General features: G+C 39.6%; 1 protein-coding gene across 3 annotated transcripts in view; it reads right to left on the reverse strand.

Moving 5' to 3' along the window:
- The window catches only part of LOC136794747 (mitochondrial adenyl nucleotide antiporter SLC25A24-like), a 48,109-nt gene extending 32,341 nt beyond the window's left edge, over positions 1-15,768 (reverse strand). For 2 of the 3 annotated variants that reach the window (XM_067041083.1, XM_067041086.1), the window contains exon 1: positions 14,966-15,768. In XM_067041083.1, the coding sequence (XP_066897184.1) occupies positions 14,966-15,151 (186 nt within the window). In that variant the 5' untranslated portion in view covers positions 15,152-15,768. Of the gene's footprint in view, positions 1-10,537; positions 10,660-14,965 lie in introns of all 3 variants that reach the window. The other variant, XM_067041080.1, reaches the window with a different exon arrangement.
- Positions 15,769-19,389: the final 3,621 nt, after the last annotated feature.

The raw sequence follows: 19,389 nt of genomic DNA on the forward strand, positions 1-19,389 counted from the left end.
CAGTTTGTTTTTTCTGATATTGAGCTGCATGACCTGTTTGTATATTTTGGATATTAATCCTTTTCATTTTAATTTTATTAACTTTTTTAAAATTACAATTTAAAAAGGTTACTTTCCATTTACAGTTATTACAAAATATTGTCTATATCTCCCGTGTTGTACAATACATCCTTGAGCCTATCTTATATCCAATGGTTTGTACCTCCCACTCCTCACCCCCACTGCACTGGTAACCAATAGATTGTTCTCTATGTCTGTGAGTCTGTTAAAGAAATATTTTCAAATCATCAATTTTATTAATAAAATATATAAAGAGAGAAAATTACCAAAAACTTTCCATCCACTTCTGTGTGGTGTTGGTTGGAAATGCAGCAGGCATTTACTGCACACATTTAGACCTTTTTGTAAGTAATTTCACGGCTCATTCCTGGCCCTTTAATACTTGGTCTTTCTTGTTCTGACATTCTTGATTTTGTTCATCCTTGAATTATTTTATAATATTCTCAAGTGTTTGCATCAAAAAGTGTACATGGGCTTTTGGAATCCTTCAATATCTTAGAATTCTTTCTCTTACCTTTTTCTGTGAGTAATCAACCTTGCCTTGTCAAATATTTAGGTGTCAATATTTCCTTTCACATCTCTGCCTTTGCTTCACTTAATGGCATTAAGTGTAAGATCATGGCTCCATCCTTCACCATCTCAGTGAAGAATGAGTGACATGCCATTTATAGAGTATAATAAATATATATTACCAATGAAATTGATGAAGAAAAATAATACAGTAGTACTTTTAGAAAACAAAAAGTTAAGAAAAATAACTATAAATAAAATCTCAACAAAGAGTAATGATCTTTAACATTTTAGAATACTTAATTTTCACAAATTTTCTGTGCAATATTTTTTAACATCTTTATTGGAGTATAATTGCTTTAAAATGTTGTGTTAGTTTCTGCCGTACAACAAAATGAATCAGCTAAGACATATATCCCCATAACCTCTCCCTCTTGTGCCTCCCTCCCACACTCCCTATCCCACCCCTCTAGCTGGTCACAAAGAACAGAGCTGATCTCCCTGTGCTATGCAGCTGCTTCCCACTAGCCATCTATTTTACATTTGGTATTGTATATATGTCAATGCCACTCTCTCACCTTGTCCCAGCTTACCCTTACCCCTCCCCGTGTCCTAAAGTCCATTCTCTACATCTATGTCTTTATTCCTGTCCTGTCTCTAGCTTCATCAAAACGTTTTTTGGTTTTGTTTTGTTTTTTAGATTCCATATATATGTGTTAACATACGGTATTTGTTTTTCTCTTTCTGACTTACTTCACTCTGTATGACAGACTCTAGGTCCATTCACCTCACTACAAATAACTCAATTTCGTTTCTTTGTATGGCTGAGTAATATTCCATTGTATATATGTGCCACATCTTCTTTATCCATTCATCTATAGATGGACACTTAGGTTGCTTCTGTGTCCTGGCTATTGTAAATAGAGCTGCAATTGAACACTGTCATACATGAGTCTTTTGAATTATGGTTTTCTCAGGGTACATGCCCAGTAGTGGGATTGCTGGGTCATATGGTAGTTCTATTTTTAGTTTTTTAAGGAACCTCCATACTGTTCTCCATAGTGGCTGTATCAAGTTACAGTCCCACCAGCAGTGCAAGAGGGTGCCCTTTTCTCCACACCCTCTCCAGCATTTATTGTTTCTAGATTTTTTGATGATGGCCATTCTGACTGGTTCAAGCTGATACCTCATTGTGGTTTTGATTTGCATTTCTCTAATTATTAGTGATGTTGAGCATCCTTTCATGTGTTTGTTGGCAATCTGTATATCTTCTTTGGAGAAATGTCTCTTTAGGTCTTCTGCACATTTTTGGATTGGGTTGTTTGTTTTTTTGAAATTGAGCTTCATGAGCTGCTTGTATATTTTGGAGATTAAACCATTGTCAGTTGCTTTGTTTGCAAATATTTTCTCCCATTATGCGGGCTGTCTTTTCATCCTGTTTATGGTTTCCTTTGCTGTGCAAAAGCTTTTAAGTTTCATTTGGTCCCATTTGTTTATTTTTGTTTTTATTTCCATTACTCTAGGGGGTGAGTCAAAAAGAATCTTGCTGTGATTTATGTCATAGAGAGTTCTGCTTATATTTTCCTCTAAGAGTTTGATAGTGCCTGGCCTTATATTTAGGTCTTTAATCCATTTTGAGTTTATTTTTGTGCATGGTGTTAGGGAGTATTCTAATTTCATTCTTTTACATGTAGCTGTCCACTTTTCCCAGCACCATTTATTGAAGAGGCTATCTTGGTCCATTGTATAATCTGGCCTCCTTTGTCATAGATTAAGTGAACATCAGTGTGTGGGTTTATCTCTGGACTTTCTTTTTCCATTGATCTATATTTCTGTTTTTGTCCCAGTACTATATTGTCTTGATGACTGTAGCTTTGTAGTATAGTCTGAAGTCAGGGATACTGATTCCTCCACCTCCATTTTTGTTTCTAAAGATGACTTTCACTATTCGAAGTCTTTTGTGTTTCCATACAACAAACTACCCAATCAATAAATGGGCAGAATGGGGCTTCCCTGGTGGCACAGTGGTTGAGGGTCCGCCTGCTGGTGCAGGGGACGTGGGTTCATGTCCCGGTCTGGGAGGATCCCAGGTACCATGAAGCGGCTGGGGTTGTGGGCTGTGGCCGCCAGGCCTACGCATCCGAAGCCTGTGCTCCGCTACGGGAGATGCCACAGCTGTGAGAGGCCCACGTACAGCAAAAAAAAAAAAAAAAAAAAAAATGAGCAGAAGTCCTAAATAGACATTTCTCCAAAGAAGACATACAGATGGCCAACAAACACATGAAAAGATGCTCAACATCACTAATTATTAGAGAAATGCAAATCAAAACTACAGTGAGGTATCACCTCACACTGGTCAGAATGGCCATCATCAAAAAATCTACAAATAGAGACCTTCAAGATGGTAGAAGAGTAAGACATCGAGAACATCTTATTCCCCACAAACACATCAGATATACATCTACATGTGGAGCAACTCCTACAGAACACCTACTGAACACTGGCAGAAGACCTCAAACCTCCCAAAAGGCAAGAAACTCCCCACATACCAAGGTAGGTCAAAAGAAAAAAGAAAAAAACAGAGACAAAAGAATAGAGATGGGACCTGCACCACTGGGAGGGAGCTGTGAAGGAGGAAAAGTTTCCACACTCTAGGAGGCCCCTTCACTTGCGGAGATGGGGGGGAGGGGAGCGGGGGGGTTGCAGGGGGCGAAGCTTTGGAGCCACAGAGGAGAGTGCAGCAACAAGGGCGCAGAGGGCAAAGCACAGAGATTCCCGCACATTGGATCGGTGCCAACCAGCACTCAAGCACTCACCAGCCTGAGAGGATTTTCTGCTCCCCCACCAGGGCGGATGTGGGCTGGGAGCTGAGGTTCGGATTCGGAGGTCAGATCCCAGGAAGAGGACTGGGGTTGGCTGTGTGAACACAGCCTTAAGGGGGCTAGTGGGCCACAGCTAGCCAGGAGAGAGTCTGGGAAAAAGTGTGGACCTACCTAAGAGGCAAGAGACCATTGTTTCAGGGTGCAGGAGGAGAGCAGATTCAGAGCACCGCCTAAACAAGCTCCGGAGACGGTGCAAGCCACGGATATCAGTGCAGACCCCAGATACGGGCATGAAATGCTAAGACTGCTGCTGCAGCCACCAAGAAACCTGTGTGCAAGCACAGGTCACAGCCACACCTCCCCTCCAAAGAGCCTGTGCAGCCCGCCACTGCCAGGGTCCCATGATCCAGGGATAATTTTCCCAGGAGAACACACGGAGTGCCTCACAGTGCTGCAACATCATGCCCGCCTCTGCCCCAGCAGGCTCCTCCCGCATCCATACCCCTCCCTCCCACCTGGCCTCAGTGAGCCAGAGCCGCCAAATCAGCTGCTCCTTTAACCCTGTCCTGTCTGAACAAAGAACAGACACACTTACGTGACGGACATGCAGAGGTGGGTCCAAATCCAAAGCTGAACCCTGAGGGCTGTGCAAACAAAGAAGAGAATGGGAAATTTCTCCCAGCAGCCTCAGAAGCAAAGGATTAAATCTCCACAATCAACTTGATGGACATGGCATCTGTGGAATACCTGAATAGACAATGAATCACCCCAAATTGAGGAGGTGGACTTTGGGAGTGAAGATATATTGTATTTTTCCCTTTTTCTCTTTTTGTGAGTGTGTATGTGTACGCTTCTGTGTGTGATTTTGTCTGTATACCTTTGCTTTTACCATTTGTCCTAGGGTTCTCTCTGTCCGTTTTTTGGTTTTTTTTTTTTACTTAAAAAATTTTTTTTCTTAATAATTGTTTATTAATTTAAATAACTATTTTATTTTACTTTATTTTATTTTATTTTATCATCTTTCTTTCTTTCTATTTTTTCTCCCTTTTATTCTGAGCCATGTGGATGAAAGGTTCTTGGTGCTCCAGCCAGGTGTCAGGGCTGTGCCACTGAGGTGGGAAAGTCAAGTTCAGGACACTGGTCCACCAGAGACCTCCCAGCTCCACATAACATCAAACAGCAAAAATCTCCCAGAGATGTCCATCTCAATGCCAAGTCCCAGCTTCACTCAACGACCAGCAAGCTACAGTGCAGGACACCATATGCCAAACAACTAGTAAGACAGGAACACAAACTGAACCATTAGCAGCGAGGCTGCCTAACTTATGATAAGACACAGACATCCCAAAACACACCACCAGACGTGGACCTGCCCACCAAAAAGACAAGATCCAGCCTCATCCACCAGAACACAGGCACTAGTCCCCTCCACCAGGAAGCCTACACAACCCACGGAACCTACCTTACCCACTGGCGACAGACACCAAAAAGAACGGGAACAACGAACCTGCAGCATGTGAAAAGGAGACCCCAAACACAGTAAGTTAAGCAAAATGAGAAGAAAGAAAAACACAGCAGATGAAGGAGCAAAATAAAAACCCACCAGACCTAACAAATGAAGAGGAAATAGGCAGTCTACCTGAAAAAGAATTCAGAATAATGATAATAAAGATGATCCAAAATCTTGGAAATAGAATAGAGAAAATACAAGAAAAGTTAACAAGGACCTAGAAGAACTAAAGAGCAAACAAAGAGTGATGAACAGCATAACAAATGAAATTAAAAATTCTCTAGAAGGGATCAATAGCAGAATAACTGAGGCAGAAGAACGGATAAGTGACCTGGAAGATAAAATAGTGGAAATAACTACTGCAGTTATAAAGAAAAAAGAATGAAAATAATTGAGGACAGTCTCAGAGACCTCTGGGACAACATTAAATGCACCAACATTCAAATTATAGGGGTCCAAGAAGAAGAAGAGAAAAAGAAAGGGACTGAGAAAATATTTGAAGAGAATACAGTTGAAAACTTCCTTAATATGGGAAAGGAAATAGTTAATCGAGTCCAGGAAGCACTGAGAAGCCCATACAGGATATATCTAAGGAGAAACATGCCAAGATACATATTAATCAAACTATCAAAAATTAAATACAAATAAAAAATATAAAAAGCAGCAAAGGAAAAACAACAAATAACACATAAGGGAATCCCCATAAGGTTAACAGCTGATCTTTCAGCAGAAACTCTGCAAGCCAGAAGGGAGTGGCAGGACATATTTAAAGTGATGAAGGAGAAAAACCTACAACCAAGATTACTCTACCCAGCAAGGATCTCATTCAGATTTGATGGAGAAATTAAAACTTTTACAGACAAGCAAAAGCTAAGAGAATTCAGCACCACCAAACCAGCTTTACAACAAATGCTAAAGGAACTTCTCTAGGCAGGAAACACAAGAGAAGGAAAAGACCTACAATAACAAATCCAAAACAATTAAGAAAATGGGATTAGGAACATATATATCAATAAATACCTAAAATGTAAATGGATTAAATACTTCAACCAACAGACATAGACTGGCTGAATGGATACAAAAACAAGATCCATATATATGCTGTCTACAAGAGACCCACTTCAGACCTAGGGACACATACAAACTGAGAGTGAGGGGATGGAAAAAGATATTCCATGCAAATGGAAATCAAAAGAAAGCTGGAGTAGCAATTCTCATATCAGACAAAATAGACTTTAAAATAAAGACTACTACAAGAGACAAAGAAGGACACTACATAATGATCACGGGATCAATCCATGAAGAAGATATAACAATTGTAAATATTTATGCACCCAACATAGGAGCACCTCAATACATAAGGCAAATACTAACAGCCATAAAAGGGGAAATCGACAGTAACACAAACACAGTAGGGGACTTTAACACCCCACTTTCACCAATGGACAGATCATTCAAAATGAAAATAAATGAGGAAACACAAGCTTTAAATGACACATTAAACAAGATGGACTTCATTGATATTTCTGGGACATTCCATCCAAAAAAACAGAATACACATTCTACTCAAGTGCTCATGGAACATTCTCCAGGACAGATCATATCTTGGGTCACAAATCAAGCCTTGGTAAATTTAAGAAAATTTAAATCGCATCAAGTATCTTTTCTGACCACAACGCTATGAGACTAGATATCAATTACAGGAAAAAATCTGTAAAAAATACAAACACATGGAGGCTAAACAATACACTACTTAATAACCAAGAGATCACGAAGAAATCAAAGAGGAAATCAAAAACTACCTAGAAACAAATGACAATGAAAACACCACAACCCAAAACCTATGGGATGCAGCAAAAGTAGTTCTAAGAGGGAAGTTTATACCAATACAATCCTACCTTAAAAAACAAGAAACAGCTCAAATAAACAACCTAACCTTATACCCAAAGCAATTAGAGAAAGAAGAATTTAAAAAACCCAAAGTTAGCAGAAGGAAAGAAATCATAAAGATCAGATCAGAAATAAATGAAAAAGAAATGAGGGAAATGATAGCAAAGATCAATAAAACTAAAAGCTGGTTCTTTGAGAAGATAAGCAAAATTGATAAACCATTAGCCAGACTCATCATGAAAAAAAGGGAGAAGACTCAAATCAATAGAATTAGAAATGAAAATGGAGAAGTAACAACTGACACTGCAGAAATACAAAGGATCATGAGAGATTACTACAAGCAACTCTATGCCAATAAAATGGACAATCTGGAAGAACTGGACAAACTCTTAGAAATGCACAACCTTCTGAGACTGAACCAGGAAGAAACAGAAAATATGAACAGACCAATCACAAGCACTGAAATTGAAACTGTGATTAAAAATTTCCAACAAACAAAAGCCCAGGACCAGATGGCTTCACAGGTGAATTCTATCAAACATTTAGAGAGGGCTTCCCTGGTGGCGCAGGGGTTGAGAGTCCGCCTGCCGATGCAGGGGACACGGGTTCGTGCCCCGGTCCGGGAAGATCCTACATGCCGTGGAGTGGCTGGGCCCCGTGAGCCATGGCCTCTGAGCCTGCGCGTCCGGAGCCTGTGCTCCGCAATGGGAGAGGCCACAGCAGTGGGAGGCCCCGCATACCAAAAAGAAAAAAAAAAAAAAAAAAACATTTAGAGAAGAGCTAACACCTATCCTTCTCAAACTCTTCCAAAATATAGCAGAGGGAGGAACACTCCCAAACTCATTGTACGAGGCCACCATCACCCTGATACCAAAACCAAACAAAGATGTCACAAAGAAAGAAAAATACAGGCCAATATCACTGATGAACACAGTTGCAAAAATCCTTGACAAAATACTAGCAAACAGAATCCAACAGCCCATTAAAAGGATCATACTCCATGATCAAGTGGGGTTTATCCCAGGAATGCAAGGATTCTTCAATATATGCAAATCAATCAATGTGATACACCATATTAACAAACTGAAGGATAAAAACCATATGATCATCTCAATAGATGCAGAGAAAGTTTTTGACAAAATTCAACACCCATTTATGATAAAAACCCTCCAGAAAGTAGGCATGGGGGAACTTTCCTCAACATAATAAAGGCCATGTATGACAAACCCACAGAAAACATCATCCTCAATCATGAAAAACTGAAACCATTCCCACTAAGATCAGGAACAAGACAAGGTTGCCCACTCTCACCAGTATTATTCAACATAGTTTTGGAAGTTTTAGCCACAGCAGTCAGAGAAGAAAAAGAAATAAAAGGAATCCAAATCGGAAAAGAAGTAAAACTGTCACTGTTTGCAGATGACGTGATACTATACATAGAGAATCCTAAAGATGCTACCAGAAAACTACGCCAGCTAATCAATGAATGTGGTAAAGTAGCAAGATACAAAATTAACGCACAGATATCTCTAGCATTCCTATACACTAATGATGAAAAATGTGAAAGCGAAATTAAGAAAACATTCCCGTTTACCATTCCAACAAAAAGAATAAAATATCTAGGAATAAACCTATCTAAGAGGACAAAAGACCTGTATGCAGAAAACTATAAGACACTGATGAAAGAAATTAACGATGATACAAATAGAGGGAGAGATGTACCATGTTCTGGGATTGGAAGAATCAACATTGTGAAAATGACTCTACTACCCAAAGCAATCTACAGATTCAATGCAATCCCTATCAAACTACCAATGGGATTTTCAGAGAATTAGAACCAAAAATTTTACAATTGTATGGAAATAGAAAAGACCCCGATAGCCAAAGCAATCTTGAGAAAGAAACACGGACCTGGAGGAATCAGGCTCCTGGACTTCAGACTATACTACAAAGCTATAGTAATCAAGACAGTATAGCACTGGCACAAAAACAGAAATATAGATCAATGGAACAGGATAGAAAGCCCAGAGATAATCCCACGCACATATGGTCACCTTATCTTTGATAAAGGAGGCAAGAATATACAATGGAGAAAAGACAGCCTCTTCAATAAGTGGTGCTGGGAAAATTGGACAGGTACATGCAAATGAATGAAATTAGAACACTCCCTAACACCATACACAAAAATAATCTCAAAATGGATTAAAGACCTACATGTAAGGCCAGACAGTATCAAACTCTTAGAGGAAAACAGGCAGAATACTCCATGACGTAAATCACAGCAAGATCCTTTGTGACCCACCTCCTAGAGTAATGGAAATAAAAACAAAAATAAACAAATGGGACCTAATGAAACTTAAAAGCTTTTGCACAGCAAAGGATACCATAAACAAGACCAAAAGACAACCCTCAGAATGGGACAAAATATTTGCAAATGAAGCAACTGACAAAGGATTAATCTCCAAAATTTACATGCAGCTCAATAACAAAAAAACAAGCAACCCAATCCAAAAATGGGCATAAGACCTAAATAGACATTTCTGCAAAGAAAGAGAATACACAGATTGCCAACAAACACATGAAAGAATGCTCAACATCATTAATCATTTAAAAAATGCAAATCAAATCTACAATGAGATATCATCTCACACCGGTCAGAATGGCCATCATCAAAAAGTCTACAAACAGTAAATGCTGGAGAGGGTGTGGAGAAAAGGGAACCCTCTTGCACTGTTGGTGGGAATGTAAATTGATACAGCCACTATGGAAAACAGTACTGAAGTTCCTTAAAAAACTAAAATTAGAACTTCCATACGACCCAGCAATCCCGCTACTGGGCATATACCCTGAGAAAACCATAATTCAAAAAGAGTCATGTACCAAAATGTTCAATGCAGCTCTATTTACAATAGCCAGGACATGGAAGCAACCTCTGTGTCCATCAACAGATGAATGGATAAAGAAGATGTGGCACATATATACAATGGAGTATTACTCAGCCATAAAGAGAAATGAAACTGAGTTATTTGTAATGAGGTGGATAGACCTGGAGTCTGTCATACAGAGTGAAGTAAGTCAGAAGGAGAAAAACAAATACCGAATGCTAACACATATATATGGAATCTAAAAAGAAAAAAGAAAAAAAAATGGTCAGAAGAACCTAGGGGTAAGATGGGAATAGAGATGCAGACCTACTAGAGAATGGATTTGAGGATATGGGGAGGGGAAAGGGTAAGCTGAGATAAAGTGAGAGAGTGGCATCGACATATATACACTACCAAATGTAAAATAGATAGCTAGTGGGAAGCAGCCACATAGCACAGGGAGATCAGCTTGGTTCTTTGTGACCACCTAGAGGAGTGGGATAGGGAGGGTGGGCGGGAGAGAGATGCAAGAGTGGAGAGATATGGGGATTTATGTATATGTATAACTAATTCACTTTGTTATAAAACAGAAACTAACACACCATTGTAAAGCAATTATACTCCGTTAAAAAAAAAGGGTGGTTAAACACACAGAAATTTTAATACTAATATGTATAGCTTATATATTATTCTTAGAAATTAAAAAATTACTGCTAGACAATAGACATAATTGAATCTTTGATAGTAGGAGTAAGTTAAAAGCCAGTAAAAATATCCTTTAGTACTCATAGTTATAATTCATATTAATCTAATTGTGGATAAATTAGAAACTAAAACACACACACACACACACACACACACACACACACACACACACACACCATCATTATTTTTGTCCAGACTATTAAATGCCAGCCTCATTTTTCTCTCGTGGTCTTTAAGGCATAAATTCTTCAAAGTCCAATCCGGAATTAGCATTGGCATCTACAGCTTTAAAAATATCCTACAAGAAAGAAGAAACTCATTACAGAGATGTATAGCAAGTAAAGCTACTATACCATGCTAACATTGGCACATTTCACTCATGCTGATTATGATTTCTACCAGCACCCATTGTCCTAGTTTTTCAATCACAGCTACAAAGCTAAGCACATTAGGTGATTTTTAATTTGTGCAATACTGGAGTCAAAAGCCATCACGTCATTCCAAATAATTATGAGTCTTATATGTAAGTAAGTATTTACCTGAGGTAAACAATGAATGCCAAGTACCTTGAGGGAATAAAGATATGAAGATACATAATCTTTGCCATCAGAGACCTCACACTCTATTAACTAAACGATAGAAAATATGAGAAATTCTAGTATGACCCACAAATTAATGATTTGAGACCTAGCCTTATGAAGTAAGAGTGTATGTTCCAATCTCACTGGGGTAGTCTGCTTTTTTAAATAAAAAGTTAATAATCATAATTTTTAAATGCACATCATATATATTTCTAGCAGACTCCTACCTCAAAGGCAGAGACCATGTCTTGTTCATCCTTGTACCATCAATGGCTAGCATAAAGTATGACATTCAAAGGTCCTTAATCTTTATATGTTGAATTAATAAATACTGTGAACTGGGCAATGGACTAGGTGGTAGGGATTAAAAGAAAATAAGATGCAGTCCCTGCCCTGAAGGACGTTACAGACTAGTAGAGACCATTCACATAACCAAAGAGAATTTGTTAGGTGATGTGATGGGAATGTATTCAAGGTACAGTGGAGTTTGGGGGGATTCAGGAAAGTCTTCACAGAGGGAGAGGACTTGAATTGAGAATTGCAGAGAAAAACTGGCATTAGCTGGGCAGACAAATGGGACAGGGCATTCCAAGAATATGTGACAGTATCTGTAAGCAGGCAGAACATATGTTAGTTAGCAAAAACAATAATAATGATAATGATAATAATAACAGCTAATATTTATTGAGCACTTACTTCTAAGCACTTTATATGCACACTGCTTTGACCCATTTCTGAGAAACAGGAAAGGCTGATAGCTTTCAATGGGGACCATAGTGGGAAAGAGCTCTTCAACATGTCCTAGTCATAGAGCAAGCAGCCCTGCCTCTTGGGCCACCTAATCCAGCAAACGCTATGGTACTGAAAGTATCAGAGGTATGAAAAGATATTGTGTAGAGTTTATAGCAAGCTCCAAAAGGAGAGTCTGCAGCAGAAAACTGTAACAGTTACTGACATGCTATGGGGCCCTGGTAGAAACAGATTGCTTAAATATGGGACATCAAATGACCACACAGCCAGGGTTGACTATCATGAATTGGGTTCTGTCAGACCCACCAAGTCAAGTTTTGGTGAGCTGAGCAGCAATCCATATGATGGAACAGTACATCTGAGATCAAGCACAAGCAGAATCAGAGCACAAAACAAACAAAACAAAGAATGGCTCAGATCTCCAGGCCCCACCACTGTTATACCATCACCTCTCCTTAAACTCACTCCTACAACAATTTGGAAGTTCATTATGACCAGCCAACACAGGAGGAAAAAGGAAAAAGGATAAGCTTGGTCCATGGATGGGTTTCTGAGTATGTGAATGAAAACTGAAAACAGCCTGATATGCACTATAACACCACTCAGGAATAGTCCAAAAAGACAGCAATAAGGGGAGAGAAGAATGTCAAGTGGTGTATCTGATCATTCACTTTATGTAGAAAGAGAAGTGGCCAGAAATAACAATATATAGAGACTCATGGGCAGTGGTGAGTAGCTTGGTTGGATTATCAGTAGCCTGGAAAGAAAAAGAAGATCAGAGACACAGAGGTCTGGGGAATATGCATGAGGATCGATATATGGAAGTGAACACAAAGTAAAAATATTTTCATATTGTATAGTTGCTACCATGGAAGAGGTACAAAACAACCAAGTAGACAGAGTGACCCAGCCAGCTAAAGTCAGCCAGACTGCCTCATCAGCTGACATAATGAACAGCAGTGCTGACACACAGGCTCTGGAATGGAGCAGCCATGGTAGTGGAGATAGATGCTACCCATGGACCAGCCAGTATGGGTCCCACTTACCAAGCCTAATGTAGCTACTGCTGCTACCAAATGCCCAACCTACTACCATCAGAGACTAATACTGAGCCACTGACACAGCACCATCCTTTCAGGGAATTTACCAGCCACTGAGCAGCAAGTTGATTACTCTGAAGCTATTCTACCCTGAAAGATACAGTGTTTCATCTTGACTGGAGTTGACACATATTCTAAGCATGTGTTTGCCTTATTTGCCTGCAGAACCTCAGCTAGCAGAACAATCCAACAGTTAAAGAGTGTTTGATCTTACAACATGTGTATATACAGTACATTGCATTGGACCAAAAGTCCTATTATACTGCAAAGGGGTCATATAATGACAGGACCCACCAGTCCTATCACATAAAGCACTACCCAGAAGCTGCTGGTTTGCTATAATGACAGAACAAACAAGTGTTCTTCTTCCAAGTGACAGCTTAAAGATAATATCCTTCATGAATGGAATACCATTCTCAAAGACACAGTATACACACTAAATCAGTATTCATGCTAATGTTCCTATATCCCTACCATTCCTCTCTGATTCCTACCACTCTGTCAGGTTTATTCTCTGATATTCCTTCTCAGGTAAGCGGAAGCCTAAGAAACAGACTGAGGTGTAGTGTCCTGGAATTCTGACCTAAAAGAAGGATGTGTAACCAGAGACTGTCCTAAGAGACAGGACCCAGGGACAAAAGAAAAATAAAGCCATGCAGATTGTTTCATTAAGTCATCAATCTGAAGGGACTAAGCAGAGTGGAAGGATATAGGATTGAGATAATGAGATAAAAATCAAATAGAGCGATACATTTTGGAGCACAGAATTTTTTTTTTTTTTTTTTCTGTATGCGGGCCTCTCACTGTTGTGGCCTCTCCCCCCGTGGAGCACAGGCTCCGGACGCGCAGGCCCAGCGGCCATGGCTCACGGGCCCAGCCGCTCCGCGGCATGTGGGATCTTCCCAGACCGGGGCACGAACCCATGTCCCCTGCATCGGCAGGCGGACTCTCAACCACTGCACCACCAGGGAAACCCAGGAGCACAGAACTCTTAAGGAATTTCCTGAGCCATGGGAACCGTTTGGATCTCTAACACACACACACCCTCACGGTTACAGCTGAACAAGTACAGTAATATCAGAAGACTGTTTTGCATTGATAAAATGGAAATAGAATAATTGTTTTCTCTTGGTATTCTGAAACTTCCATCTAAACAGTTTTTAAATAATCAAGACTCATTTAGAGAAGAAAGACATCCCTAATTTAGGCAAGGTACTAAAACAATCAGCTAAAGTGTAAACCCATGGATCAAGGTGTGACTCCACCTCCGTCTATGATGTGCGAGAGCAGCTCTGGGGACCCATGTGTGCCTGTCGTTTGAAGAAGGCCCTAAAGTGTGAATCCCGGGCCGTGAACCTTTAGAGAAAAGATAAGGTCTTTGACTCCTGCATTCACAAAGGCTAATGCAGCCCCTGAAATTCTGTGCCAGTTCAGTAAATGGTGAACGAGTCACCAGAAACCCACTCAGCATCTCCCAAAAAGCCCGAGAGAAAGCTGCGGTGTTTGTGGAAAGTGGCCACCTTTTGAGAAGGTGGAGAAGGTGTTTTGCTGGGCTGCCTTATCCCTCGTGAGGGGTTCACGGAAGAGAAGCCCACCCAAGGCCCTTGGGAGCAGCTCTGGAAAGGGCGAGTCTGGATTTGAGACAGGCTGGGACCTGGGACCATTTGCTGCAGTGCTTGCACCTGGACAATCATCTCCTCGAGCAACAAAATACAAAGAAACTATAAGGGACTAAAACTAACTGCTTACGTGCACACTTGGGGCAAATTATGAACAACAAGGTACAAAAAGACCAAGAATCCAACTGCCACTTCTGAAGAGCCCAGAGCAAAAGCAGGAGGTTGGAAGCAAAAGCAGGGTACTGCGCATGCCTCCAGAACGCAACACCACCCAAGAGGTGGGCAAACCACCTAAGCCACGCCTCCCACCTCATGCCTGGACACACCCCTGCCCTCATCCCATATTAGGAGCCAGCTCCCCCCGCCACCCGAGGGAGCAAGCAAGGGAAAGTGTTGCTTGTTTTCACTACCCCCTGTTGCAGCAAGGGCCCCAAGAAAGCCTTGCCTGAATTTCTTGTCTGGCCTCCTATCAATTTTTATTGATTAAGGAAGGCCAAAAACCCCGGTGGGGAATCTCTCTGGGCTGGCGGGGACACATTCTCCCGGCCACTCACCTTCTCTGAGTGCAGGCCAAAAGAGGAGCTCCAGTTTTTCAGGCCCTCTTGGAGCTCCATGATGTCCACCACCCCGTCCCCGTTGTGGTCCAGGTCTTGGAAGAGGATCTTGTAGCGGAAGTAGTCGTCGTCGTCGGTGTGGCAGGTCGCCGCCGGCGACACGAAGCCCCGCAGCCAGCGCAGCATGGCCCTGCCAGCGCTGGGCCACGGCGGCGGGGATCGCAGGCCGCCTCTCCTGGTCCCAGCGAGAGCGTCCCGCCGGCGGCCGCGCCACCTTCCGCCTTCTCGACGCCGCGGCAGCGCGGCGGGTCCGCGCAGTCAGCGTGAATGCGGCCACGGCTGGACGCCAGCCGCCGCGGTTCCGAGCCGCCTAAGGCGAGGGGCCCCGCGCCTCTGGCTCTCGGGCGGCGCCAGGGTAGCCTCGGGAGGCCCGCCACATGGGAGGCCGTGGCCCAGGCGCCGCGCTGGAGTCGGCCCTCCCGGAAGTTGGAAGCTGAGGCTCCAAACGCGACGGCCAGAACCGTTTCAGCCTACTGTCGACCCGGGAGCTGAGGGGAGTTTGGGGAGAGGAACGCCTACCCCGGCGTCGAGAGAGCGCTCGGGCGTCGAGGATCTCTCTGGGCAAACGTAGCGGGCCTGCGGCAGCAGGTAAGTCAGTTGCTCTGACCAGCACCTCTGACGAGAGCGTCCAGTGTGCCCCAGCCGTTGGTCTCGGTCTCTGTCTTCCCCTCTCTGGGAACCTGGGGTTGTTTCCAAGAACCCGTCTCCTCCTCACCTCCCACTTCTCCTCCATCCACTGCAGTCTTATCTCAACCACAACCACCTACCTCACTGAACTTCCTCGTCACAAAATCCACAGGAAATTTTAAAATCCTTGCCTTATTTAATTCCAGTCCTGTTTAAACACCGCTGACCACGCCCTCCATCCAGAAATACCTTTTCCTTTGTATTCTGGAACACCACGTATTTATGCCATTCCTCAAACTCTCTTACAGACTCCTACAAGAAGAGCCTGCATTCTTCTAAAACAGAGGCTCTAGAAAATTGCAGTAGATAGGGTTGAGGGATTAGGTAAAAACCTAGTTCTGTAATTTGTTGCATTGAAGCTTTGTGTCCTCAATCCCTAGTCAGGTCCTTTGAAAGTCAATGGCACAGTCTAATGATAGGCCCACCAATGTTTTAAAAAGTTTTCTCATAAAATTACACAGACCACAGAGTAAAGGTCACTTATTTCTCAAAATAACAGTTTTAATAATAAAATAATAACCTTATTTATTATTTAATAAATATTTAATAATAATAATCTTAAGATGTTATTTATTCCATGTAGTTTTTATACCAGACATTTTGTTAAATGCTAGAGATATAAAGATACAGAACATTGAATCTGTTCTCATAGAAGCTCACTATCTAGTGTGCTCTAGGTTTGTAAACAAAATTCAACTTAATAAAAATATGCTATAATTAAGATGTGACCAAATGTCATAAAATGTTTTATTTAAATGAATGAGTTTTAGGAATTAATAATAAAACAGAAAGCTATTAATAAAGCTTTTAGAAAATATTCTAAGTGCTAGGCATTTATAAATAAAAAAGACTTCTTTTCTTTAAAAAATAATTAACTGTCAAAAACAAATACAATAATATATTGTGGAACTTACAACATGTAGAAGTGAAATGTATGACAGCAATAGTAAAAAGGATGTGAGAGGAGACATGGAAGTATACTGCTAAAAGGTTCTTCTTACATTATATGTGAGGTAGTATACATTTAAAACTGCATGCTAGAAACCCTAGAGCAACCGTTGAAAAATACATGGAGGTGTAGCTAATAAAACAATAGAAGAGATAAAATAAAATACCAAAAAATACTGAATTAATACAAAAGAATATAAGGGGAAAAGGAAAAAGAACAGTTGAGGTAAGCAAGATAAGAAAGATGTGGGACTTAAAACCATGTAGGTAATTACATTAAGCATAACATTCTATACACTCCAATTAAAAGGCAGAGCAAACAAGACCCAACAATATACTTTCTACAAAAATGAAATATAAAGATACAGATAAGTTAAAAGTAAATGGATGGATAAAGAAATACTATGCAAACACTAATCATGAGGAAGCTGGGGTAGCTATATTAATATCAGCCAAAGAAGACTTTAAGACAAGGAAGACATTTTATAATATTAGGAGGGTTGATTCATCAAGATGATGTAACAGTCATAAGGTGTATGCCACCTAATAACAAAGCTTGAAATTACATAAAGTAAAAATGGACAGACTGCAAAGAGAAATAAATATACAATTAGAGTCAAACAATTGATAGAATGAGGAAACAAACTCAATAGGGTAGAAAATGTTTCAATAACATGATCAACTAATTGACATTAATAGAACAGTACACCCAATAACAGCAGAATACCCATTATTTTCACCTGCACATGTAAAATTGAAAGACTAAGAAAGAGCATATGCTGGACCATAAAACAAGTCAATAAATTTTAAATGACTGAAATCATACAGAGTATGTTCTTTGACCACAATGGAATTAAATTAGGAATCAATCACAAAAAGATAGTGGAGAATACACAAATGCTTGGAAATTAAATAATGTACTTCTAAATAACACATGGATCAAAGAAGAAATCACAGGAAAAATAGGAAAATATTTTGAACTGAATTATAATGAAAGCATATCAAAATATGTAGAATGCAGCTAAAATAGTGCCTAGAATTAACATAGCTTTAGATGTTTGTATTAGAAAACAAGAAAATTTTAAATATGTGATCTAAGGTACCACCTTAAGTAATTAGAAAAAGAAGAGCAAATTAATGCCAAATAAGTAGCAAGAAGGATTTTAAAGACTTGAAATGAATGAAATAAAAGACAGTAAAGAAAATTAGTAAAAGCTAGTTTATTTGAAAAAATTAATAAAATTGATAAACCTGTAACTCAACCAATAAAGAAAAACACTACTAATATCAGAAAACATCACTGCAAATTCTACACATGCTAAAATAATAATAAGAGAACATTATGAACACCGTTATGGCAATAAATTTGACAACTTAGATGAAATGGAAACATTCCTTGAAAGACATATTGTCAAAGCTGACAAAAGAAGAAATAGTAAACCTGAATAACCATCTATGTAAAACTACAGCTAACATTCATACTTAATGGTGAAAGACTAAGTGTCTTCTCCCACTAAGACAAGGTAACAAGGTAAGAATGTCTGTTCTCACCCCATCTATTCAACGATACACTGGATGTTCTAGCCAGTGCGGTAAGGCAAGAAAAATGGAAAAGCATACATATTGGAAAGAGGCAAGTCAAACTTTCTTTATTCTCAGATGGCATGATCATTTACATAGAAAATCACAAGGAATCTACAAAAAAGCTCCTTGAATTAATAAGTGAGTTTAGCAAGATTGCCAGATATGTCAATATAAAAAATTATATTTCTATATATAACAATAATTGGAAAATAAAATCTAATACCATTTACAACAGCGTCAAAAACTGAAATACTTAGTAATAAATTTAATTAAATATGTGCGATATCTGACACTAAATGTGAAAATATTGTTGAAGAAAATAGCTAAATAAATGGAGAGATACATTATCTTCATAGATTGAAAGACTCATAGATTGGGTCAGTTCTCTCCAATTTGATTTAGAGATTTATTGTGATCCCAAACTAATTCCTAACAGGCTTTTTTATATAAGCTGACAAGCAGATTCTAAAATTTATATGGAAATGTAAAGGATGTTGAATTGCTAAAGCCATTTTGAAAAAGAGTAAGTTTCAGAAGCCAGAAATAAACCTACACATACATGATCAGTTTATTTTCAACAATTCAATGGGGAAAGGGTAGTCTTTTCAACAAGTGGTGCTGGAACAATAGGATATCCATAAAGGAAAAAAAAACTTGAAACTTTGTGTCTTGAAAAGACACCATTAAGAAAATAGGCAAGACAGAGTCTGGGAGAAAACATTTCAATACACATATCTGACAAAGGACTTGTATCCACAATACTAAAGAACACTTAAAATAAAATATTACAAACAACCCAATTTTTTTAATGACCAGAAGATTTGAACAAACATTTCACAAAAGAAGATATGTGAATGACCGATAAACTCAAAAAGATGCTCAAAACTCTTTAGTCATTACAGAAATACGAATTAAAACTACAATGAGATACCACTCTAAATGGATAAAATTTAAAATACTAACAGTATTAAGTGGTGCTGAGGATATAGAACAACTTAAACTCTAATATGTTGCTGGTGGGAATAGAAAATCGTATCATCGAAAAGATAGTTTGGTAGTTTCTCATAAATTGAACATACACTTAGTATATAATCCAGCAATTCCATCTCTATGTTTTTACTTCAGAGAAATTAAAGTATGTGTCC

Source organism: Kogia breviceps, chromosome 1 (assembly GCF_026419965.1).
Source record: "Kogia breviceps isolate mKogBre1 chromosome 1, mKogBre1 haplotype 1, whole genome shotgun sequence".
Lineage (NCBI taxonomy): Eukaryota > Metazoa > Chordata > Mammalia > Artiodactyla > Physeteridae > Kogia > Kogia breviceps.